Genomic DNA, 27,666 nt, shown 5'->3' with positions numbered 1-27,666 from the left:
GGTTAAAACTCACTGCAATTTTGTTGCTTAATTAATATTTTTTGAAAAGTGGGAATTATAATTGACAATATATGTGGCTTTTTGGCAAGAACTACAAGGGCAAAGGGAAACCAGCCACTTAGCAGAATCTTATTGTCTGAGACAGAAGGGTGGTAGGGTCTCAAGTCCAAAGACCTCTGAGGTTCACCATTTCACTTTGGGATCATGTGAAACCCTCTGGGCCTCATTGCCTTTATCTCTGATGTAGGGGGAATCATGTCAAGCTTCTGGAATTGTCATAACATGCCTGGTAGCCTGGATCACTCTTTTTTTAAAGATTTTTAAGAGAAAGAGCCTTTGCATTTAATGACAAGGAATGAAAACTCGAAGACAATCATCCATCCAGTGCAAACAGAATCCACGCCACTCAAGCAAAAATGTAGGCGCATTTTTGTAGGCATCTCAGCTGGCTTGAATTCTCTTGCTGCTGCAGTTTCCAAAAGACAAATCAGTTTATTAAAAAAAAAAAAGTTTTTATTATCAATGGTGAAAAATGACACATACCCTGATCTTTTTCTCCAAGAGGTCTCTCGAATGAGAACATGAAACTACACTACAACTTGTGAACAGCCAAGCAAGGACAATTTATCCTAACTTGACAGATTATTTATAATTGCAATAGGTTACAACTTCTTCTTAATTTTAATCATTAGATAATTATTAAATTGAATGATGATTTGATAAAGAACTTCGTAATCTGCATTACATGACACCTGATGTCCTCATTAAATGTTTCCTTCGGAAACTTTACTAGAAAAAAGTTTTGCTTTTTTTTTTTTTTTTTTTAAAGATTCCCTTTTTCTTGTAAGAGAAAGCCTTACTGGGCAATCCACGCACAGTGGGAGTGGATTCAACACAACGTCTCATGTTCACAGGGTCTGGGAAGAGCCCGCCTGGTTAGCTCCGGCTCACCAGCCTCTGCAGCCTGCCGGCCCCACTCCGCGAACCCCCTCCCCCCAGCCCAGCCCTCACAGCTGAAAGTCTTTAGGGCAAACTTTCAGTTTAAATTTCCCGGCTTTTTGTCAGTTTGTGTCAAAACCGTAGCCACCTTCTCCCGCTGACTGTGGTGGCTTTGTTTGTTCTTCCCCTCCATTTGCTACTTGTTAGCCTCCGTGTACTGTGTCGGCACACTTACAGTAGGCAGAGTGCTGATGACAGATGGTGGGGGGCTGGGAACTGGGCTGCCATGGCCCCGTGCCAAGGGACAGGCCTTGCTGCCGGAACGTGCAGCCCAGAAGCTTCTCCTTGAAGCCTTGTCCGTTTGGTTGGTTCTGTGGGCGTGTTTGTGTGTGCTCGAGCACACGTGGCCTGTTTTGTTGTGGTGGTGGTGGTGGTGGTGGCTGTTTTTGTTGTTGTTTGGGCCAACGACAACAGAGGCCTCGCTGGCTGGCTGCAGCTTTTCACTCTTGGCAGTTTCCAGACTCCCAGGCAGGAAATTCTCCCAAAGATTGCAGCTGTGAATTGGCCCATTTTTTTGGAAAGAGGATAAAGAAAAGAGTTTTGTGGGTCTTTTGCTTTTCTCGCCCAAGCAAGGGTGTGTTGAATACAAACAGGGAAGGATACGTGGGGGAGAAGGAATGGGTGGGAGAGGGAGGGAACGCTCCCTTGGAGCATGCGCAACGCTCGTGCACGGAGCCAGATGTGCGGCTGCCCCAAAGGTGAGACTGCCCTAGGTCTTTATGTGGTTTCTGCTGTTTGACCCCTTTGACCGCAAGAGACACTCACTTCCATTCATTCCTTCAACAAATATTTGAACACTTGCTCTCTGACCGGTGGTTTACCTGGAGGTGAGGGCACCAGGAAGCAAAACAGACAAGGTCTATACATCATGGAAGTAACAATCAGATGAAATGGAAGCAAACATCACAATCTCACACCTTTGTTAGTGTTTTCCATGCAGCTTAATGGACTACTATGGTAGAGGATAATGGTGATGACGATGATGGTGGTGATGATGATTTACAACTTTCGGTGAGCATTTCTGTGTCAAGGGTGTTCTAAAGGCATTTCTTATTTAATCTTCAGGGCAATTCTAAGAGGTAAATGCTATAAAAACGGACATTTGGGGATGGTTAGGAAAGGCCTCTCTAAGGAGGTAAAATTTGATTCACTTGTCTGCAGGTCCTACCATTCAGAAAGTGGTCGATTTTCTGTTTCTAGAATTGCTGCTCTTCTTCTCTTATCTCCTGTTGGATTTATAGGTGTTCAGAATGGTTTGATAAACTATCTAGCTGATCTCCTGCTACCTGATGTCATCTCAGTCTGCTACTCCTTCGGCATCTTGACCAGGAGGTAAAATTTGAGTTGAGATATAAAGGATGCAAAGAAGTCAGTTATTTAAAGAGTTGGGGGAAGGAACAGCAAGTACAAAGGTCCTGAGACAGGGAAGAGCTTAGTGTATTCAAGTTGCTCTTGGAATGATGTGGGATAAAATTGGAAAAGTAGGCAGGGGACTTTTGAGGACGATGTCCTGGGAAGGGATATGAGAATGGGAAACCATGTTGGATTTTGAGCTGGGAAGTGACATATTAGAATTACATTTCTGAAGGATTTCTACATCTGTACTGGGGAGATGAAATAGATTAGATCAGACAAGCATGGAAGCAGGATTATACGAGGCTATGACTGGGCAGAAATGACGGTGACATGACTGAGGATTGCAAATATGAACATGGAGCAGAGGAAGGGTTAGGTATCCATGTTGGAGGTGGATACAAGAAGTGCCAATCAACTGAAGTGATAAGATGGTGAGGCAAAATAGTCATGGCCGGCATCCTAGTTCTGACCACAGGCTGGCGGTAGATGGAAAGGACCGATGGCCTAGAGCAAGAGGGTACCCCTTTGGACACCAGAAAGGCCAGTGTACAGAGAGGACATCTGAGGCCCTGGGACAAAGAGGAAATACCTTCCATGGAGGGGAGAAAGAACTGCTGTATACATAGCAGGAAAATAATTTTCTTACATTTGCAAGGTGATGTTTACACTTCACCTTCTGTCCCTTGTCTTATTTGATTTTCACCGTAATATGGCAATATAATTATGATAACCTCCACTTACACAGGGAGGGAATGAGATCTATGGGAGTGAACTTTCCATGGTCACATAGCTATAATACTAGTTACTGCTCATAATGAATGAAAGTTTACTTTGTACCAAGTACTGTCCCATGCGCTTTACATCTACCGAGTCTTCACGATCATATAAGGTAGATATTACTCTTACCCCATTTTTCAGAGGGAAAACTGAACCACAGAACGTTTGAATAATTTGTTAAAGGTTGAATTATTATTACAAATTGAATAATTTGTAAGTAACAAAGCTGGGCTTCGTATCCAGCTGCCTATCTGTGCTCTTAACCACCGTGCTGTATCAGGTAAGAATGAATTGGGACTCTGAATCTCACAACCTCTTGACTATCCTGAAATGTCTCTTTGATGCTACTTCTGATGATTACTCTTTTCCTCCAATGGATTTATGTATTGGGGCAGTTTCAAGATTGCTTTAGATAGCTAGATGCCCATCCCTCAAATCTTTTCCTCCAAAGACCATACAGCATCATAATGTGATATCTGAAAAGAGATTATACCTCGTAGTGACATAACTTTTAATCAAAATTTAAAAAAGAAAACAAAGCACCAATCAAATAATTTGGTCTTTATGTATCCGTTTATTGGAAAATAGTTTTCTGTTCTAAAGAGTTAATACATATATCATGAATGTGACTTCTTATTTTCTTGAAAGTCCTAGAGCCGAGTAAGAAGGTGAGCATATAAACATTATATCTGTTTCATTTTCATACCTCTTAAAAGATGATCTATGCATATAAAGAAGCTGAAAGAATTAGGCCACAAATAATCTGTGCGTACACACCGATGAGGTCCGGTAGGTGATCATCTTGACAGCATCTTAACTGGACTTCATGTCATATTTCTTCACTAAGGGCAAGACAGGAGAGAAACTATTTCAACCTTATTTGTTCATATGTATTCAGTCAAGCTTCTAGTTGCCGGTGAGAGAGTGAGGATGAGCATGCATTCTGTCACTGCTCTGCCTTCCAGAAAGAGGCTCTGTATCTAAGTAGGGTTGAAACAACCACAGGCAATTCTTTCTTGCTATTGTTTAGCTCAGTAACCAGGGGTCTAGGTCCTCATTCTGAAATGCTCTAAATTGGTGTCTGTACCCAGATGATGGGGAATAGTTGCCTCACCAGGTGGGTTCTGAAGACAAAGTGAGGTGATTTCTCTATTCTGGCCACCAGCCAATCTGGTAGCAGGGACAAGAGATGCAAAATGGTTACACATTTCTCAAAAGGAGCACCACACAACATTGGCTTATATTCCATCAAATCGTGCTCCTCAGTTAGGTTTGGAAAATGTTGTGTTCTATTCATGCTAAGGATTGGCATATTAAAAGCTCTGATAAGTCCTGTAGGAAAGAACATTCAAAATGCTGCCAAGATGGTCACCTGCAGGACCTCATCAGGTGGTGGCCTAATTCTTTCATCTTTGTTATGTACATAGATAATCTTTGAAGAGATGAAAGTGAAACTGGTATGATGTTTATATGCCTGTCTTCCTACTTGGTCCTAGGACTTTGAAGAAAACAAGAAGTCACATTTCCTGGTGTATGTATTAAAGCTAATTTAGAACAAACAAAAATATTTTGCTGAACATAGTATTTCCAAAACTATCTATTACCATCAATGCTGATGATAAGTTTTGTGATTAATGGCACAGCCAGATAATTCTTTAGCCCATTCAAGGTATGTTGAGACTAAATTCTCCTGAAATAAAGACCTGAGAGAGAAAATAGTGTCTGAAGCAAGGTATTTCCTGTGAGATGGACTGGGTCTCAAGTATTGGCTTAGTCTATAAGAAATTTTAAAATTTTGGGCTAGCGTACTTAAATTCCTTGACTGCCTTCATCTGCAAAATGGAAAAATGAATCTTTCCCTCAGAACATGGTTGTGACTTGTTTACTCAGTGAATTAATTCACTTAGCAAATATTTATGAACATCTTCCCAGTACTAAAGATTGTGGTATGGACCAGGGCTTCAGGAGTTAACTAGCTGTATTTATCAGGATTTTCTAGAGAAACAGAACTAACAGGAGATACATCTTCACAGAGATACATAGATATGATTTATAAACATAAAAACAAACAAATGAGTAAGATTTATTATAAGGAATTGGCTCATTTGATTATGGATGTTGAGAAGTCCCATGAACTGTCATCTGCAACTGTCAGGGGGAAATTGGAGGGGAAGACGAACCATGAGAGACTGTGGACTCTGAGAAACAAGCTGAAGGTTTTAGAGGAGAGGGGGTAGAGGGATGGGTGAGCCTGGTCGTGGGTATTAAGGAAGACAGGTGTTGCATGGAGCACTTGGTGTTATATGTAAACAATGAGTCTTGGAACACTACATTAAAAGCTAATCATGTATTGTATGGTGGCTAACATAACACAATAAATTAAAAAAAAAAAAGATCTCGGGGGGGCAGTGGTATTATTCAGTCTAAGTTCAAAGACCTGAGAACCAGGACCACCCAGAAAAAGAACAGTGTCCCAGTTTCCCAGCTCAGGCAATGAGGCAGGAGGGGCCAAATTCTCCCTTCCTCCACCTTTTTGTTCTATATAAGCCCTCAATGGATTGGATAATGCCCATGTATACTCCTTTGCTGAGTCCACTGATTCAAATGTTAATTTCATCCAGAAACACCCTGGCAGACAGATCCAAAGATAATATTTAGCCAGATATCTGGGTACCTCATGAACTAGTTAAATTGAACATATAAAATTAACCATTACACCAGCCCACTTGGAATTCAATTATTCACTCATGAGAAGTCCCTGATCAACATTCTGTCCTTATATTATCTTGGGACATCAGTGACTTGTCCTATTTTTTGGTAACACAGAGAAAGAGTAGTCTGTACCAGACCAAGCCAGATGTTTTTCAGAACTTTCAAGCAGAAAGGGATGTCCCTTAAAGGAATGTTATCCAAAGATGGATAACATAAAAGGTGCCAAAGTTAAGGCAAGTTACTTGTCAAGGTTTCTCCTATAAGAGGTTTAAAAACACTCCTCTGACTTCTACCCTTTGTACTGTTTTTTTTTTTAATTTAAATACTGCGGTTTTCAATATTTGTCCTTTCCTTTGAGAAATTTATTTTTACTTAACACAGAAGGATTTTCCTTTGGAGATGAATACATTGCTAAAGGGAAAAGGGGAGGAAGAAGGAAGAAGAAGACTATCATTGGTTCTCGGGTGGAGAAGATGTTTGATTCCCTCACCTCCCCCTTCTTTCCTGCTGCCCTCCTAGCCTTGAAAAGAAGCCCCGCATTTTAAGTGAGGCCACCTTTGTGGAAAGTACTGACTTAATCATACAGTCAATGTAAGACCTGGAGAGCTAGACAGACAGAGGGCAGATGGACCATCTTGCTTTTGCCTATGGGACACTGACTCCTTACTTACACATCTAAGAAGATGGTCCCGTAAGTTTGTCAACCCTTACAATACTGCCTTGCCCAGAGCTTCTGGCTCACAGATCTAGGGTGACTTTTAATACTTGAAACTGAGATGGGTGCAAGAATTAAAAACAAAAACAAAAAACAAGCAAAAAAAACCCCAAACCTACTTCTGTGTAATACTTGAAAATGAGGTGGATGCAAAAATTAAAAACAAAAACAAAAACAAAACAAAACCTACATCTGTGTGATTTCTCAGAGGGAGAGCAGGAAGATTAAAAAGGTGAACATAAATAGGAATTAGGTGGGAAAGGAAGGACTAGCAACTTTCTAGCCTTCTGTTGAATATTGTTCTAAAGTAGAGTTTCTCAAACTCAGCGCTGACATTTGGTCGTAATTCTTTTTGTGTGGGTGCTATCTTGTGTACTGTAGAATGTTTAGCAGTATCCCTGTCCTCTACCCACTAGATGCCAGTAGCAACTATTTCTAGACATTGTCGAATATCCCCAAAGGACAGGGGCAAAATATCCCCGATTAAGAACGATTGCTCTAAAAGCAAGAACTCTTTCAATTTTTGTGGTAATGGATATGTTTGGTGACCTGGGGAAGATGACAGACTCTCAGATTAATATTCTTAAATGTATAAAGTAAAACACATAGACCAAGAAAGGAAAACATTTATATTAAGTTTATCAAAATATTTTTAAAAACCTACAAATTTTTGCTATGGTAATTTACATATTTCTTTATTAACATACTAAATAAAACTATCTAAAAGTGGACCCAAATAACTACCTTACTTTTAAAGTAGTGGTGAGCTCATATGGTATTTCGGGAAACCTGTAACAACTGTTATGTGATATGAAGACATCTGTGATTTTAATTGTGACAAAATTCTAAGACTACTATGGTTTGTTCCCTACATTTATAGTTAAGGATAATGTTAAATTTCATCTCAAGATGGATGGAAATTAAGATGTAACTTCTTCTTGTCCATGTTCACAGAGACTGTGAATTCATAGGTATTGAATATAGAATTCCCTTTTCTAAAGCATGAATGGAAAGAAGCCGTATAAGCTCAAGTTATTTTTATGATATTTAATTAATACCTCAAATTCCAATTGGAGGGCATGAAGTGAAGGGAAAGCTCTGGCAGTCAGGCAATTATGAGCAAATCATGATTGCAGAGATAATCTTTAAATCCGAGCAAGCACAAATTTTATAGGCATAACCTGAGCCTCTATTCCACAAATGCAGAGCTCAGAAGTGCAGAAGGAGGACTATAACACGATTGGGCCAAAACTAAAGAAGGTGTCCTGGTGTGGCCAAGGGGCACAGAAGACCTGCTGGGCTCTGGGTAATGGCGGAGACTGTGGTAGTGCTGGGAACTGGCTCAGCCAACAATGAGCTACATACCTAAGCAAGTTACCCAACCGCTCTAGGTATCCAGGAAATGATGGGCTTAGCTTGGACCAATGTTGATGAAATCTCTGATGTTCAATGATATAGTTTAAGACTTTCACCTGCAAGAAACTCATGGAGGCTAACAAAATCCACAGAACCAAGTATTGTGAAGGAGAAGAAATTGGCATGGGAAGAGAGGTTAGGTCAAGTTGTTCAGTTCTGCAGATAGTTAATGGAAGAGTTGAGTGAGCTTGTTAGGGCCAGGAACTGGGTTTATTATTTTTTTTTTTCTGGGAGTCATATCAAATGTCAGGAATATAATGGGTACCCAATGAATATTTGTTGAATGAACACAACCATAAATCACCAAATTCCATTTTTAATGCTGATTGTGTCGACCCAGTTACTTCTTCTTTTTTTTTTTTTTTTTAAGACTTTATTTATTTGAGAGAGAGAGGGAGGACAGATTCCCCACTGAGCAGAGAGTGCAATGCGGAACTTGATCCCAGGACCCTGAGATCATGACCTGAGCTAAAGGCAGAAGCTTAACCAACTGAACCACTTAAGTGCCCAACCCAGTTACCTCTTGACATTATGTTCTTCAGGCAGAGTAACTGTGGAGACACATTTTTATCTAATTTGCTTACTTATTGTGTAATTCTAATACACTTACTCATACATTTCTCTCTCTCTCTCTCTCTCTCTCATACACACACACACACACACGCTTATAGGTCTGTTGGCTCCTGTGGGATAGAGAAATCAGTCCAGGGTCATCTTCTAGAAGGTTCCTTAAAATCTTCTAAGGTTTTTTTTTTTGTTTTTGTTTTTGTTTTTTTTTTTAAGATTTTATTTGAGAGAGAAATAGAGAGCACGAGTAGGGGGAGTAGCAGAGGGAGAGAGATGAGCAGACTCCCCACTGAGCAGGCAGACTTACTCAGGTCTCTATCCCAGGACCCTGAGATCATGACCTGAACCAAAGTCAGATGCTTAACCAACTGAACCACCCAGGCTCCCCAAGAACCTTAACCAGGTTCCTGTTGACAGCAGGAGGTCTCCTACAGGATTTAGTGCCATGTGATATTACCATGCTACTGAAGTAAAGCTTCTGAGAAACTGATCGGGCCCATGAGCATGCAGTAATAGAAACCATAGCAGAGAAACTGCATCATGAAAATGGTAGAGAGCAAAAGTGGTTGACCTAAAGAGAGAAATGTAGGCTGGCTTTCATTTGAGGATTTTCTTTTGAAATCTAGTGGGTTTTTTTTGTTTGTTTGTTTGTTTGTTTTGTTTTTTTGTTTTTTTAACTCAGTCAGGGGAAGCCCTAATCAGCTATGGAGCAAAGTGAGCCTCTTTTCTCTTGTTTTGCAGAAAAAAAAAATGGGCTTGGTTATGGGCACAGAGCTCCACAGTTGCTGCGGCGGGGGAGGGCGGTGGGGGTGGCCATACATAAATTGCCGACTAAGGGGATCTAAAGCAGAAAACTGGTGGGTTTCAGTTCTTGTTGTGAGGGTGGTCAAGACACTGTACTGTCTTGAACTGAAATTATTTCTTCTGTCAAATATGCTTGTTAAACTGGCTTCAGGACTGTAACTCAAAAGGCCTACAGACAGGCATGTAAATGGTGAAACATAAGATGAAAAAGGGAAAAGTGGGACTGTTGCCAAGTAGAGGGTATATGTCCATTAGAAAGAGGTACTGCTATGCACTTTTAGTCCATTATCACCATACTAGCATGTGCATCTAAAGTTGCCAGATCTTTCAGACTTTTTAAAAGTCTAAAGTTTGACAATTAAATGCTATGTTAAAGACATTGCACAGGCTAGATTTGACCTTGGTGTGTCCACAGACCATAATGTCTAAGGGATTGCAGTATTAACAGTTCAAGAATATAAGCAGACATGTTTGTTGTCTGTGAAAGAGTTCTTTAAATTCACTCAAAGTTGTTGTTGTTGCTTTATAGGCAGGAAAGCAAGGTCATAGGTGTCTGTGCTCTGTAGGGCAATCTCCAGGTGCTCCACTGGCTTCTCCAGTGAGATGGCCATGATTGCAATCCTACAAGTCTCATTCAAGTTCAGGGCTAACTTATTTTCATGTCTGGTCCCAGGTGCCCAGACACCTGATAGACAAAGGGTTCCAGACCCTGTCCTTTCCAGTCTGCCCTGGGGAAGTCCTGGCCAGCCAACCCTAGGAACTTTCAGGACCACAGTTCATCAGCCAGCATCTTTGTCCCTAGATGCTGTCCACCTGGGCATGTTGCTAGGAGACCTAAATTCACTTTTTGGAGTACTTCATAGTTTGCAAGTCATTTGCATGATTTTATCAGTGTCATGAAAATCCTATGCACTGCTGTTACTCCTGTTTTACAGAGGAGGAATCTTAAATTCAGGCATGTTATGTGACTTGTCCTCAGAGTAAGGAAGTGGTAGAACCTAGATTCATTCTTTCCTATCGGACTCCCAGCACTTCTGCCAAACATACAGCCTTGTCCCATAACACAAGACCTTAGTAACCCTACTTAACATTTCTGGAAGTCAAATAAATGAAATACTGCTATTCCAACCACTGATCTGCGGAAGTCTGTCCTTGGAATGAGGAAGGGTTATGAGATAACTACTCTTTAAGAAAGAACATCTGAATCTCTATTTTTGTAGTACGTGGAATATTAGGTCAATATTTCTTCTAAACTTTGTGTATTCCTCCATTATTCCAAAGCAGAAATAGAACTGGAGAAAGGAGCTTTATATTCCGGTCATGATTCAACTGTTGACTTTAGACAAAATTCCTTTGTCCTCTCCCTTAACTTTATGTTTCTCCTCTGTAGAACAGAAACCATGATATGTGAGTGGCAGAGCTAGAAGCCAGATTAGTACTCCATCCCATTCCATGAAATACCACCAATTTATCCTTTAAAGATCACAGGAACCTGGAGGAAGCAGATCCCAATATGCAATAACTATATAGGGTATGGGCTACTAATCACAGATGCGTGGAGAATGATATATAAAGGAGATACAAGGCAAGACATTGGGATACTTAGGACATATAAACAGCTCCTACTTGTGGTGATGAGTAAATGTTTCATAGAAGCTGACTCTCTTTTTGTTATTATCTTAATGTCTTTTAGAAAGGATTAAAAATTGTAACTATTAAAGGATATACAATAGAAAGGAGTCTCCCTCTCACCCTGACCCCAAATTCTACTTCCTGTAAGGTAACTTATAGCAGATTCTGTGTGCCTTCTCAGCATTTTCTAGATATACAGAAGTATATATGAATGTGGTACATATCTCTGTATCTTTACTTTTGTCTCTATCTATTTATATGTTCTCTATTTTTCACAAATGGGAGCATACTACACACATCCTTCTTGAATGGATTTTGTTAGTTAAAAGCTTCCTTTAAAATTTTCTTTATCAGGACATATAGATGTATCTCATACTTGCAGTAGCTCTATAGTATTCCACCATTGCATCCTTTATGTGCCTTTCTTAGTCAGTTCCAGCTGCTATAACAAATTACTGTAGACATGGTGACTTAAATAACATTTATTTCTCATTCTGTTCTACAAGCTGGAAAGTTCCATATCAGGATGCCTGCACAGTCGGTTTCTTGGTGAAGGCACTCTTTCTGGTTTATAGAGGGTTGTCTCTACCCTGTATCCTCACATGCCAGAAAGCACAGAGGGAGAGGAAGCAAGGTCTCCCATGTTTATTCTTACTAAGCCACTGATCTCATTCATCAGGGTCTCTGCTTCATGACCAAATACATCCCAAGGCCCCACTTTTTAATACCATCACACTGGAGGTTAGGATTTCAACATATGAATTTGAGAGGACACAAACATTCAGTCCATAACATTTATTTATTAATTTCTAATTGTGGAACATTTAGTATATAACTATATTTTTTACTATTTCAAAATGTTTTAATCTGTAACCTTGTATATATTGCTGAACACAGGCTCAAAATAAACTTCTACTATTGTTTCATTATAGGTTTTGAATATTGATACTGCCCTCTGAAGAGGCTGTGTCCTTATTATTTCAAGGAACATTTCAAGAAAGTATCTATACATTTTTACCATCATCTTGTATTATAAAACTTTGATTTTTGTCCATTGAGAGGCAAAAACTTTCTGTTTTTATTTGAACTTACTTGCTTTTAATAAAGTTGAATAGGGATGCCTGGGTGGCTCAGTTGGTTAAGCAGCTGCCTTCAGCTCAGGTCATGATCCCAGCATCCTGGGATAGACTCCCACATTGGGCTCCTTGCTCAGCGGGGAGCCTGCTTCTCCCTCTGCCTCTGCCTGCCACTCTGTCTGCCTGTGCTCTCTCTCTCTCTCTGACAAATAAATAAATAAAATCTTAAACAAAAAAAAGTTGAACATAAAATCCTGACAAGACATATTCCCCTAAAGAAGCCTGTTCATGATCTTTATCCATTTTTCTATTGGGTTGTTAATTTTCTTTCTTATTGAATTATAAGAGATCTTAATATATTAATGAAACTGACTATTTGTGTTTCATACTTGTTGCAATTTTTTTGTAGTTTGTTATTTGTCATAATATCTTCCAGATACATCTTTTTAAAGGTCTGCTTTTCAATGTTTTAAAAATCAAGATGGTTCTTCAAGAGTACTCTGATTATGTGGCTGATGCTTCTGAAAGTTGGGTTTGTACAACTTTATCAAGAATCTTCTGCTTGTCGTCACAGGGGATGGTGTAATATTTCTTGAATAGGACCTGGTTTATGCCACTGTGAGTCATTCATGTTACTGGAAAAACTGACTGACCACTAGACATTACTGGCATATTTCCCATAATTCTCCAAGGAACTGAGGGCATTCAAGAGGGAGGGTTTCTCATTCCCTTTGTAGCCAGTCATTGTCCTGATTGACTTTAAGACTATCTCTGTGAGAAAAAAAAAATAAAGAAAATACCAAAGCAAGAAAGGTTTCCCAAGTTATTTTGAGTTTATAAAAAATAACAGTCATCAACTGAAATAGGAATTTCAGAAAAATGATCCAGACTTATTGAAAAACTCAACACCTTTAAACATCTTTATTTGGTTTACAAGTTACATGGTGAAGTGCTTAAAGCATCCCAGCCACAGAAGAGTAGGCTTCATTAACCAGGCAGAGACATCAACAGAAGAACAACTTAAGCCTGAATGAGTGGAGACAAAGGTTGTATGCAGTCCCTGAGGTAAGAGGGGTACCACGTTTTTATTCTGATTCAGATTTGATAAGATGGGACACAAAAAACAACCCCTCCCTACAGATATTGAGGATGGACTGTTCATTCAAAAACCACTTGGAACTGAGCTGTCAGATTCACTATCTGAAACAGCAACAGAGATAGAAGGAGAATGATCTCCTTTCTTCCAAGTTCATAACAACCATCAAAACAATGTGCACCCATGCCACAAGGCTCCTAGCTGATTGACCAAAGACCATGCTTAATTAAGGGGTAAGGTGGTAGTGTATACACTACACTGGTCTTTCTTTATGGGGCATTTGCCTCTGGTTGCTTATTACTCCTGGTTGTATACAGTGGAAACAGAATGTAGTGAGTTGTATGGCTCTTTGATTTTCTGGCTTAAGCAGAGATCAAAATTCTGTGCTGTAAGAGGCAGAGTGACCAACTGCCCCTAATTGCCCAGGACTGTCCTTATTTCAGTAAAGTCCAGTGTTCTGGGAAACCCCTCAGTCATAGTTCAAACTAGGACAATTGGTCACTCTCAGTCTTGATCTTGTCCAGCTGATTCTTTCTTTAGTCATGTTACTCTGTAGAGAAATTAAATAAGATAAAATGGGCTAAAGTATAAGAAAAAATTCAGTAATACAGAAATAGGATCACAGCTTTTGGAGTGAGAAATGCTGGAACAAGATGCATAAGACCATACGCTCAGGAAGAGAAAAAAATTTTGAGGTAACTTCTATGATTCCTTGATTCTATAACATGATCCCTACCATCTTAGAAAAGTTAGATGATCCATAAGCAAAATAATTTTTATTGCCATTTATTGAATGATTACTGTATTCTAGGCACTGTAGAGAATCCTTCAATGTTATTCTGATGATAACTTTAGAAAATAGATATTATTAGATATGATTTATAGGTGAGAAGATAGGCCTACAGAAAGAGTTTATGTCTTGCCCAAAGTTATGTAGGTAGTAGACGGTGAAGACAGGATTTGAATTCAGATCTGTGTGGTTACAAAGCCTATGTTCACATCCCCCATCTTCCATTATCTGCAGATAGTTGTGAGAAATCATTTCTGTTCTCTCCATGTTATGAGATTATTGGTACTGCCTGTAATATGATCCCTGGGGACCAGAGAAATAGTAACACTAACAACATGCATTTGCATAACATATTTTACATTTCAAAACACCTTTACTTCTATTTTCTACTGTCATCATCCCAGAGATGCTGGGAAGTAGCTAATGTTGATCCTTTCTCTATTTATAACATGCAGGAAAGAGAAGTATGGAGGAGCAGGGTCAACTCTTGATGGGTACACAGGTGATGTAGTGGCAAAACTGGACTCCCATCTACAACTTCTGATCTTAATTCCTTCCGAATACTGAGTCTATTCACTAGAGATTAAGGGATTCTGTGACTTTCTTGGTTGATATCAAAGGCCTTCCAGACCTCTCTGGGCATTGGTCCAAGTTTGTTTCCCCTACTTGTCTGTCTACCCCACTACACCATAAGCTCTGGGAAGGCAGGTTCTTGTGTCTGTCTTATTCATTTCTGTATTCTCAAACCTGACACAGAGATTCTAAGTAAATATTTGGTAAAAATGAACATCCTTTGCAAACCTTTCTCCTAATTTAGATGGTGGTCGCTATTCCCCATTACCATGCCATGTTTTCTTGTCACCACACCTCACCTTATTTCACACTGTTTCCTCCCCTCATTTTCACATGGTCAAAGACTAAGGGGTCTTTCAAGGTATGATTGAAACACCACATCTACCAGACAGCTTTCCCAGGCCTCTTAGCCATAAATATTCTTTCCTTAATACCCAGGGTCCACCCCTAGCCTATTCCTCTTTTGTTGCACAGTGTGTCTCTTTAATAATAGTGATTTGTAACTTGCATAAGTCAAAAGGGAGAAGAAGGGACTGGAGCTGTCTTTATATTGTACAGACCCTGTGAGTAAGCACTTGAAGAATGAGTCCGTGGCTTGAATTCTAAGACCTTCACAAGCCCAGGAGCTTCTAAAAAGAACCCCAATTCTCTGCATCCTGGAATGTCAGCCCATACTTCAAAAAGAGTGACACCAACACTCTCTGTAGGCACTCCTGGTTACAAGGAGTGAGATGAGGATTGGATGGTCCAAATGTGATGCATGTATTTGGAGTCAGAAGAGGAGGACTTGAGAGCCACTGTGAGAGCTTGTTGTTTTTTATTAATGAGATATTTATTAGTATTCTTTATTAATGAGATAGCATAGCTACATAACTTACATTTACTCCGCCCACATCTATTTCTGGGGTCAACTTAATGGGATCATCTCCTAGTGAGATTTTTTTAAAGGGAATGTGTTATTATTTTGTCCAAGTGATGGGCTAAAGGAAATATATTAAAAACTATGGATCCAAGAAAACGTTGGGCCTTTGAGACTTGCCTCTCTGCTATTGTTACTTCAAAATTCAAATAAAAATCCACAAAACTGTTTTCTCAACTCAAAAATGTAGACATCAAGAGAATCCCTGGATAACTGAACAACCCTGAGGTTGTGGTCATTTGGGCCAGGTGTTTGCTTTCATCACTATACTGCTTGACCTCAGATTTTTGTTTTAGATTTTCTGCTACAAATGCTAGCAGATAGTTAAGATAAGGCTCATTGAACCAGAGCAATATAAAAGCATTGGTATGATACTCACTAGAGAAACCAGAAAAATTTAGTAGTTTAGATACTCAGGCAAAATAAAAATAATTTGCTACTATAATGCATTTTGTCACAGTGATGGTTTAGTGTGGTGGGTTTTTCTATCACAAGGTACAGCCATGTTGTTTTAATAAAATATGTTGGTTTTCATAAAAAAAAAAAAACACAACAAAGCAGAACAAAAACAGAACAACCTCCACTTCCCCACAAAACCCTAATGCCATTAACCCTTAAGCCTATTAAATTTTCTTCTCTCATAACCTTCAAAATGGTTCACCCTAATGAGCTGCGGGCCAGAAACAGCTTAGCTAAGTAGCATCCCCTGCATGGTGGATGGATTCCTAGCAGATGGCAAAGGAAGGTGTCTTCAGTTTGGGCTGCTATAAGAAAGTGCCATAGACTGGATAGCTTACAGAAAACGGGAATCTATTTCTCACAGTTCTGGACTAAGTCTAAGGTGGGTGCTGGTATGGTCAGGGTCTGATGAAGGCCCTCTTCCAAGCTGAAGACTCCTCATTGTGGTGTCCTCACATGGAAGAAGGAGAGCTAGAAAGGTCTCTGGGGTCCCTTTTTGAAGGGTACTAATCCCATTCATAAGAACTCCACCCTTATGACTTAATTATCTCCCAAAGTCTCCTCTTCCTAATACCATCCCATTAGGGGTTAAGATTTCAACGTACGAATTTTGGAAGGGACACAAACATTCAGTCCATTGCAGAGGAGAATTCAGAGTGGGAACTGGCAAGATGTATCAGCTGTGGCAGAGGGTAAAAACTGGTTTTGCACAATCTAGTGGGAGGCTTCCTACCTAGCGACTTGATTCAACACATTTATAGCTGTAAGCAGGTTGGCTCTGGGTAAAGAATGAGAAGGGAGAACATCTCAAGTACCATCCCAAGATCTTCCTGGGAGATTCCAGTTCATGCCTATTGTTCCTATGTAATTATTAATAGCATCCCCTTTATTCTCAAAGGTGTCATGGTGAGAATGATTAAGTTAGTTATATGTTCATCCTAGACGGGAGGCAGCCCCTTTCACAGAGGTTTCCTTTTCCCCATTGTAAACCAACTCATTTAATTAGTGCGCAGTTCTAATGTCACTTAAGGTAAAGTCATATTCCTTATGAACACAGGTATAAAACATTGAAAATTTATATGCTGCACTAATTTTCTAAAAATCATGATTTAACTGATAAAGAGTATATAAAGCATAAAAGAACTATTAGAACTACACCAAAATGAAAGGCTTTTGCACAGCAAAGGAAACTACTGACAAAATGAAAAGGCAACCTAATGAATAGATGATATTACAAATGATATATCCAATAAGGAGTTAATATCTAAGATACATAAAGAACTTATACAACTGAACACTAAAACCACAAATAATCTAATTTTAAAATGCTCAGAGAATCCAAATAGGCATTTCTCCGAAGAAGACATATACAGAGCCAACAGGCACATGAAACGATGCTCAACATAATTAATCATTGGGCAATTGTATTCAAATTGGCAATGAAGAAGTCAAACTCTTTCTCTTTGCAGACGACATGATATTTTATATGGAAAACCCAAAAGACTCCACCCCCAAACTACTAGAACTCATATAGCAATTCAGTCATGTGGCAGGATACAAAATCAACGTACAGAAATCAGTTGCTTTCTTTTACACTAACAATGAAAATATAGAAAGGGAAATTAGAGAATCAATTCCATTTACTATAGTAACAAGAACCATAAGATAGCTGGGAATAAACCTAACCAAAGAGGTAAAGGAGGTACTTGAGGAACTACAGAACACTCATGAAAGAAACTGAAGAAGACACAAAAAGATGGAAGACCATTCCATGCTCATGGATTGGAAGAATAAACATTGTTAAAATGTCTATACTGCCTAGAGCAATCTATACTTTCAATGCCATCCCGATCAAAATTCCACTGACATTTTTCAAAGAGCTGGAAAAAACAATCCTAAAATTTGTGTGGAATGAGAAGAGACCCTGAATTTCTAAGGAAATGTTGAAAAAGAAAAACAAAACTGGGGGCATCATGTTGCCTAATTTCAAGCTTTACTACAAAGCTGTGATCACCAACACAGCATGGTACTGGCACAAAAACAGACACATAGACCAGTGGAAGAGAGTAGAGAGCCCAGATATGGACCCTCAACTCTATGGTCAAATAATCTTTGACAAAGCAGGAAAAAATATACATTGGAAAAAAGACAGTCTCTTCAATAAATGGTGCTGGGAAAATTGGACAGCTATGTGTAGGAGAATGAAACTCAACCATTCTCTTACACCATACACAAAGATAAATACTAAATGGATAAAAGACCTAAATGTGAGGCAGAAATCTATCAAAATCCTAGAGGATAACATAGGCAGTAACTTCTTCCACATCGGCCACAGCAACTTCTTTCAAGATATGTCTCCAAAGGCAAAGGAAACAAAAGCGAAAATGAACTTTTGGGACTTCATCAAGATCAAAAGCTTCTGCACAGCAAAGGAAACAGTCAAAAAAAGAAGGAGGCAACCCACGGAATGGGAGAAGATATTCACAAATGACAGTACAGACAAAGGGCTGATATCCAAGATCTATAGAGAACTCTTCAAACTCAACACATACAAAACAGATAATCATGTCAAAAAATGGGCAGAAGACATGAACAGACACTTCTCCAATGAAGACATACAAATGGCTAACAGACACATGAAAATATGTTCATCATCACTAGCCACCAGGAAGATTCAAATCAAAACCACATTGAGGTATCACCTTACACCAGCTGAATGGCCAAAATTAACAAGACAGTAAACAACAAGTGTTGGAGAGGATGTGGAGAAAGGGGAACCCTCTTACACTGTTGGTGGGAATGCAAGTTGGTGCAGCCACTTTGGAAAACAGTGTGGGGATTCCTCAAAAAATTAAAAATAGAGCCTCCCTATGACCCTGCAATTGCACTACTGGGTATTTAACACAAAGATACAGATATAGTGAAAAGAAGGGCCATCTGTACCCCAATGTTCATAGCAGCAATGGCCACAGTTGCCAAACTGTAGAAAGAACCAAGATGCCCTTCAATGGACAAATGGGTAAAGAAGATATGGTCCATATATACAATGGAGTAGTATGCCTCCATCAGAAAGGATGAATACCCAACTTTTATATCAACATGGACGGGACTGGAGGAGATTATGCTGAGTGAAATAACTCAAGCAGAGAGAGAGTCAATTATCAGGAGCATAAGGAATAACATGGAGGACACTGGGAGATGGAGAGCAGAAGTGAAATGGGGAGTCAAACCATGAGAGACTGTGGACTCTGAGAAACAAACTGAGGGTTTTAGAGGAGAAAGGGTTGGGGGCTGGGTGAGTCTGGTGGTGGGTATTATGGAGGGCACGTATTGCATGGAGCACTGGGTGTGGTGCATAAGCAATTAATTTTGGAACACTGAAAAGAAATAAAATAAAATAAAATGGAAAAAAATCAGGTTATTGTAAGTAAAAATCACAATGAGATACCACGTCACACCCGTCAGAATGGCTAGAATCAAAAAGACAAGAAATAACAAGTATCGGTGAGGATGTGTAATAAAAGGAACCCTTATGCATTGTTGGTGGGAATGCAAATTGATGTAGCCACTGTGGAAAACAGTGTACCTATTCCTCAAAAAATTAAAAGTAGAAATACTTTTATGGCCCAGTAAGTCCACTGCCAGGTATTTACCCAAAGAAAACAAAAACACGAATTAAAAAAGATACAGGCATCACTATGTTTACTGCAGCATTATTTACAATAGGCACAATATGGAAGCAACTCAAATATTCAGAAGATATGTGTGTGTGTGTGTATGTATGTATGTGTGTGTGTATATATATATATACATATATATATACGTATATATATATATATATGAATATGACTTAGTCATAAAAGAGAATGAGATCCTACCATTTGTGACAACATGGATGGACCTAGAGAGTATTATGCTAAGTGAAATAAGCCAGACAAAGACAAATACTATACAATTTCACTCATATGTGGAATCTAAGAAATAAAACGAATAAGTAAACAAAGAGAAAGCAAAATCGGATCTATAAATACTGAGAACTGATAGGTTGCCAGAAGGAAGGGGAGTGGAAGGATAGGCAAAATGGGTAAAGGGGAGTGAGGGGGTACAGGCTCCCAGTCATGGAATGAATAAGTCAGGGGGATGAAAAGTACAGCATAAGAATATATCCAGTGCTATTGTCATAATGGTGACAGATGGTAGCCACACCTGTGGTGAGCATAGCGTAACATATAGAGTTGTCAAATTCCTATGTTGTACACCTGTAACATTGTGTATCAACTATACTTCAATAAAAAATATGACGATATCTATGGGCCTGTGTGTATATATATATATATATATATCACATTAATAAAAGTACACATGTTGAGAAAGAAGTAGGAAGCTGATGGTCTGAATTGTGTGCTGGAGTGTGCATGCCTGTGTACAAACATACACACACACACGAAAACAATAATTTTCAATAGAAGTGCACAAGAGGGTAGAAGGAATAGAAGGAATCAGTGGTTGTAGCCAAAGTGAATGGCATCCAAAGACCAAGATAACCCACAGTTCTCAATGATCCTGCATAGCCCAGCCTCAATGTTTGATTTATATTCCATTGTACCTTCAGCTAATTAAAGTTCTCATGATAATTTGGATAGAAGAGAGTTTATTCTGCATTTCAGATACTTCTTGGCTTTCTAGAAAAGGATAATTCATCATTCATAATATCCCATGAACCCTTCCTTGGGTGAATCACATAAAAATCACACTGACAGGTGTGATTATGAGATTTGTATGGTATTTTGCTTTCTACGTACCCTATGCCTCCTAATTCTCAGCAATTCTACCAGGATATATTTTATACATGAGTGAACTCCATTCTCAGAGGGAATTAGTAGCTTAGAAAGAGTACATAGCTAGTAAGTGGGGGCAGGACTGATCCCAGAGCCCTCTCTGTGTGCTCTCAGCCTTATCCCCCTTAGCTACAAGATACAGAAGGCAGGAATGAGTGGACACAAGGACATATAACACCCTGGCATTGGGTGTGGATCTCCCATGTTCACTAAGTGTATCACCGATGTATAGATTCTTCACTGGTTTCCCTGAACCCACTTATCTCTTTCCAGTAAGTCAACACCTTAGCCACTATTATTTTTTCTGACTATGTCTCCTCCTTCCATTCCTCCCCTTTCTAGTTAGAAAGAGTTGAACATATTCACACTGTGGTTGGTACAAAGATGGAGAGCTTTGATGCAGCCTCATAAGACCTGGCATGGGTGGGACCCAGACCACCCCTCTACGACTCCCTGGACAATTTCCAGCATGATCTCAGCACTCCAGGCCTCTACTCCCTTTTGGTTCCCTTGACAGCTCGTGCTGTCACCTGCCTCAGAACTTCTACAATCAAATCCCCTCTACCTGGAAGAGTCTTACCTCAGAGTTCAACCTGAACATTCCTCCTTCAGGAAGATTCCACGAGCCACTCACAGAAGTCCAGGTCTCAACTAACCCTATAAATTTGCTTCACAACACTACCATTGTAATTTTACCTTTTTTTGGGGTATAATTATTTGATTGATATCTTTGTTCGAATGGAAGCTCCATGAGAACAAGGGATTGCTTTATTTTCCACTTTGCTTTTTCCCCAGCAACTAGTAGGTATTCCACAGATAACTATTGAGCAAAAATTTCTTTGCTATCTAATGGCCACATGTGACTATTTAAACTTAATTAAAATTAAAGAAAACTAGGGGCACCTGGGTGGCTCAGTGGGTTAAAGCCTCTGCCTTCAGCTCAAGTCATGGTTCCAGGGTCCTGGGATCGAGCTCTGCATTGGGCTCTCCACTCAGCAAGGAGCCTGCTTACCCCTCTGTCTCTGCCTGCCTCTCTGCATACTTGTGATCTCTGTCTGTCAAATAAATAAAAATCTTTAAAAAAATTATATAAAACTAGAAATTCAGTTTCTCAGCCATACTAGGGACATTCCATGTACTGGATAGCCACATGTGGCCATTCCTGTATGGGGACAGTGTCGTTACAGAACACTTTCACAATCATAGAACCCTCCCATGGACAATGTGTCCTCAGATGTTTACAGAACCAAGAAATACAATATACTTACTTCTTGTTCATGTTCAACATGGGCAATGGTTAGATTTTTCTTAAAAAACAAAAACAAAAACAAAAAAAAACCTCAAGGGATGCTGTCCAGAGTGGCCTGAGGACTATTCTCTGAATAAAAGTCTATTCTCTGAATAAAAGAAATGTGAAGATGAACCAGCAGAGAATTCTAGATGGGGTTTTCACTGGCTCATTTTCACTCAGCAGGTAGTTAAACCATGCCTACTATGTATTACACTGACTACACTTAAAGGAACAATCTTCCTGAAATTTTCAGTTTTTCCTTTTAGAGAGACAATAAATCTGGATGATGGAGAATACTGACTTTGAAATCAGGAAGACTTGTGTTCAAATATCGAGTCTGATGCTCACTAGAGTGTGTGTGTTGCTCTGGACAAGTTATAGAACTTCTCTAAGCTTTAAATTCTTCCTATGACAGAAGTGGTACCTACCTGATTGGGTGGTTGTCAGGATTTAGTGAGATAAACTGACTCATTCTTATCCATCCAGAAGATCTAACAATTGTAAATATTTATGCCCCCAGTATGGGAGCAGCCAACTACATAAGACAACTGTTAATCAAAATAAAGAGTCATATTGATATGAATGCATTAATTGTAGGAGATCTTAACACGCCACTCTCAGTAATAGACATATCATCCAAGTAGAAAATCAATAAAGAAACAAGAGCATTGAATGACACGTTGGACCAGATGGACCTCATAGATATATACAGAACATTCCACCCTAAAACAACAGAATACTCATTCTTCTCAAGTGCACATGGAACCTTCTCCAGAATAGACCACATTCTGGGTCACAAACCAGGGCTCAACCGATACCAAAATATTGAGATTAATCCCTGCATATTCTCAGATCACAATGCTTTGAAACTGGAGCTCAACCACAAGAAAAAGTTCAGAAGGAATTCAAACACCTGGAAGCTAAAGACCACTTTGCTTAAGAATGCTTGGATCAACCACGAAATCAAGGAAGAACTTAAATAATTCATGGAAACCAATGAGAATGAAGACACTTCGGTCCAAAATCTATGTGATACAGCAAAGGCCGCCCTAAGGGGGAAATACATGGCCATCCAAGCCTCCCTCAAAAAAACTGAAAAATCCAGAATACACCAGCTGTCTTTACACCTTAAAGAACTGGAGAATCAACAACAAATTAAGCCAACCCCAGGCACAAGAAGGGAAATAATCAAGATTAGAGAAGAGATCAATGAGATAGAAACTAGAGATACAGTAGAATGCATTAATGAAACTAGAAGCGGGTTTTTTGAAAGAATCAATAAGATTGATAGCCATTGGCCAAACTAATCCAAAAGAAAAGAGAGAAGACCCAAATTAATAAAATTTTGAATAAAAAGGGAGAGATCACAACTAACACCAAGGAAATAGAAACAATCATCAGAAGTTATTATCAACAGTTATATGCCAATAAGGTAAGCAACTTAGATAAAATGGATGCATTCCTGGAAAACTATAAACTTCCAAAACTGAATCAGGAAGAAATTGACCACCTGAATAGATCAATACCTAGTAACGAGATTGAATCAGTGATCAAAAACCTCCCAAAAAATAAGAACCCGGGACCTGATGGATTCCCTGGGGAATTCCACCAAACTTTCAAAGAAGAAATAATACCTATTCTCCTGAAGCTGTTTCAAAAAGCTGAAGTAGAAGGAAAACTTCCAGACTCTTTTTATGAAGCCAGCATTACCCTGATCCCCAAACCAGGCAAAGACCACACCAAAAAGGAGAATTTCAGACCAATATCCCTGATGAATATGGATGCTAAGATTCTCAACAAGATCCTAGCTAATAGGATCCAACAGTACATTAAAAAGATTATCCACCATGACCAGGTGAGATTTATCCCTGGCTTGCAAACGTGGTTCAACATTCACAAATCAATCAATGTGATAGAACAAATCCATAAGAGAAGAAAGAACCACATAGTCCTCTCAATTGATGCAGAGAAAGCATTTGACAAAATCCAGCATCCGTTCCTGATTAAAACGCTTCAAAGTATAGGGATAGAGGGAACATTCCTCAACTTCATAAAATCTATCTATGAAAAACCCACAGTGAATATCATCCTCAATGGGAAAAAGCCTACAGCCTTCCCTTTGAGATCAGGAACACGACAAGGATGCCCACCCTCACCACTCCTGTTCAACATAGTATTAGAAGTCCTAGCAACAGCAATCAGACAACAAAGAGAAATAAAAGGTATTCAAATTGGGTATTCAAATTGGCAATGAAGAAGACATATTGTGATTAATATTAATTTTGTTATAATTCTCTCTTTTTGTTTTATTCTTGTTTGGGATTGGTGTTAGCACCCTACATTTTATTTGTCTATCTTCTCTAAATTCTGATAAAATATACTGACATTTTCTCAACCAAAATAAGTGAAGTTGCCTGCTTCCTATATTTCTATTAAGTTCTAGTTCATAACATATGAAGACGGACTTGCTCAAGACTCTGAGTGTATTTTTTGCCACTAATGCTCTTGCCTTGATTATCCCACCACACAGTGAAAAGAGAGCTATTGAGAGTTTCCAGAGGATGAGGAAGGTTGGCTCGGCTCATAGCCTATAATCAATGGAGATGTAATTGCTAACCCAAGTCAGGACCCTGGAGAACCCAGGATAACACAAGGAGTCATTTTTTTCAGGAAGACTCTGAGGCCTTCTGGGCAAGATGGTGAGCTGCCTCTAGGGCTGCTCTTCTGACTCTAGTACATTGAAATTGAGATTCTCCTTCAACATTGGAAGTTTTATGGAGCACCATGTAGGAGTCTCCGTGTTAGGAACTGTAGATGCCACAGTGAGGAAGACATGAGCCCTGCCTTTAAGGAGGCCACAGTCTACTCAGGAAGGAGACAAACTATAGGAGACTCCCTTGAGAATATTCCACCAGTTTAGTCCTGGATAAAGACGGAGAAATGGGTGCAGGAAAGGAGGGCAATTTCAAAGCCAGAGTGCCATGCACACGTGCATGGAGGAAAAGGACGGAGAGGGAGGGGTAGAGAGCCAGAGGCTCCAAATGCATAAGTGGTAAGGAAAGATGAGGCTACTTAGGAAGCACAGGGCAAGGTATGGAGGCTTTTTAGCCAAATGAAGGCACTTGGACTCTGAAGGATTTTAGCAGTGACATAGTCAGACAGCATTTTAGAAAGATTGCTCTTAACTTGCACAGAATTAACCAGACTCGGACAAGAATGGAGGCAGGGAGAACTGATGGGAGGTTGAAACAGTGATCCAGGTTAAGACGTGATACTGGCTTGAGCTAAGGTGAAAACAGGAAAAGAACACAGAATAGAGAAAGGTTAACAGGCAGAATGGGTAAGGGTTTTTTTTGTTTGTTTTTGTTTTTAAGATTTTATTTATTTATTTGACAGAAGAGACACAGTGAGAGAGGGAACACAAGCAGGGGGAGTGGGAGAGGGAGAAGCAGGCTTCCCGCTGAGCAGGGAGCCTGATGTGGAGCTTGATTCCAGGACCCTGGGATCATGACCTGAGCTGAAGGCAGACACTTAATGACTGAGCCACCCAGGCACCCCCAGAATGGGTAAGTTTTATGAACCAACTGTAATAGGTTAGTGAGGGAGCTGGAAGGATACTTCTGCTCAGTTTTCTGGTGTGGGCAAAATGTGCTGATAGCATTCCACCAGTTAGAAATTAAAGAAAGGGAGGAGGGAAGAGGATGAGTTAAGCTCTAGACTTGTGGTGTCTGTAGGGCAAGTAAGTGGAGAGGCACGGTCAGCAGACAGTAATAAATATTTGGAGAAGAGAAATGGGGGCAGGGCTGCCGTTAGCATAGGTAGTGGCTCAAACCATGGGAATGTTGGAATGAATTCATTTGTTGAAATAAAGTTTGAAATAACTGAATGAGCTAGCAGTGGGAGAGAGAACCAGGCATGGGATGGGCCTTGTTTCCTTTCTCAGTAACCAGGTACATCACTTAGTGAGGACTAATGGTCTCATTGTAGCAAGCTGAAGACAGCAATGTGCTTTGGGAAGCCCTAGACATTATGCAATTACGATCTGCAGATTTTTAAAAATGCCATATTTTGCTATCTTTGCAGCTGAGTTGAGTTGAGGAAGCTGAGTCTCTGATTGTATAATCTGATGGTCAAACTATAAAAACTAGTTAAAAGAAAAAAGGTTGGTTTCCTGTCTTGGCAATGACGTGGACATCAAACATGGCTCCAAAAAGTGAAAGCAACTTTCTCAGCAGTATGGACCTACTCCATGGCTGGACCTGTTCTTCTCAGTCGAGGACACCCTCCTAATATATTCACTGTCTTTTGAATAGTTCCTGGCAAGATGACAAGAAGAAGTACAAAGTTTTAGGGTAAAATAGGATCCATTTCTCAGTCTTTTATCTGAGAAGCGAGACTCGCATATATACCTCTACATATCTCTGCTTACCTAGAGAGTACTAATCTTTATCCTCCTCGCACCTCCCAAATGGCAGGCTGGTGTCAGAATGGAGAGAGGATTAGCAGGAAAATTCTCTCTCATCAACCCTATTCCAACACCACCACAGAGCCTATTGCATATTCTACCTTTGCTGCAAGCTGAGCCACTCTTCATATGAATAGGACTTAAGTGCATGCCCGGAGTCTAAATTATGCAAGGGAGACCATCACTGCATCTCTGAGAGGAAAGTTCAGCCTTAACTGATGCAGCCAGAAGTCATACTTGGAGTTCCAACTGTTCCGGCTTTCAGCCCCCAAAAAGCTTGCCGTGTTTATAGGAAGTTTTCTCCCAGAGCAAAATATGCTTGTATTATTATTATTATTATTATCATTATCATTATTATTATTTGACTTAAGAAGAATGTTCTTTGGCAACTCAAAGGTGCATGAAAAGCAAGAGGGAAAAAAAAAGTAAGGGGCCTTCAGCGGGTTTTCCTTGCTATTTTCTGATATTATGAATTGAATGTATATTCAGGTGTGTGTACAAATCAGAGTGGCAAGTATAGTCTGAGCTCTAATTTTTCCACAGCAGTAAGGACCTCAGAGAAACGAACAAGGCTGTGTATCTGCTGGAAATTCAGAGGCTGCTGGGCAGGTGGTCAGAGCTCTACTTGCATGAGATTCTGGGGATTCTCACTGGAGGAATCAGTAACTCAGAACTTGAGCTGATGGCCGATTCCCAGGCTGAGTCTTGTCTAAACCAGAGGGAATAAAAATCACATCTCAGCAACAAAGGAAGTGGGGAAGGAACTGTCCTTAAAAGAAGGAAGTCATGGTGCATATCTTGGTCCAGAAGGACCAACAATGATAAAAAATTATTAAATGTCTCTTTATATAATAGACCATGGGCCAGGACTCTCCAGCCTATGGTACAGTTAGTCTTATTCTCCCTATTTTATAAATGAGGAGGGAAAGCACGTCCCTTGCTCAAGTTCATCCATCTAATCAATGGAAAAGGAAGGACCTAAACCCAGGTCTATCTGATTCCAGGGCCGTATTCCTACCTTCATATTATACTAGACAAGAAAGGAGTGGTGCAGATTGGAGCATGACTCAATGCTTTAAAAATGGCCTTGATGCCAGGCTTGGTGAGACAGTTCTAGGTGCCACTCCTCAGGTAGCCTGTGTGGACTAAATCTAGGATAGCAGAACTAGGCTCTAGTCCAT

General features: G+C 39.7%; 1 protein-coding gene across 1 annotated transcript in view; it reads right to left on the bottom strand.

Moving 5' to 3' along the window:
- Positions 1-1,122: 1,122 nt before the first annotated feature.
- The window catches only part of LOC116869544 (lateral signaling target protein 2 homolog), a 91,268-nt gene continuing 64,724 nt past the window's right edge, over positions 1,123-27,666 (bottom strand). The window contains exon 2 of the mRNA XM_032860881.1: positions 1,123-1,493. Coding sequence (XP_032716772.1) covers positions 1,136-1,493 — 358 coding nt within the window. The 3' untranslated portion in view covers positions 1,123-1,135. The remainder of the gene's footprint in view (positions 1,494-27,666) is intronic.

Source organism: Lontra canadensis, unplaced genomic scaffold (genome assembly GCF_010015895.1).
Source record: "Lontra canadensis isolate GAN:19392208 unplaced genomic scaffold, GSC_riverotter_1.0 scaffold19, whole genome shotgun sequence".
NCBI lineage: Eukaryota > Metazoa > Chordata > Mammalia > Carnivora > Mustelidae > Lontra > Lontra canadensis.
This window is presented reverse-complemented; position numbering and strand designations above follow the sequence as displayed.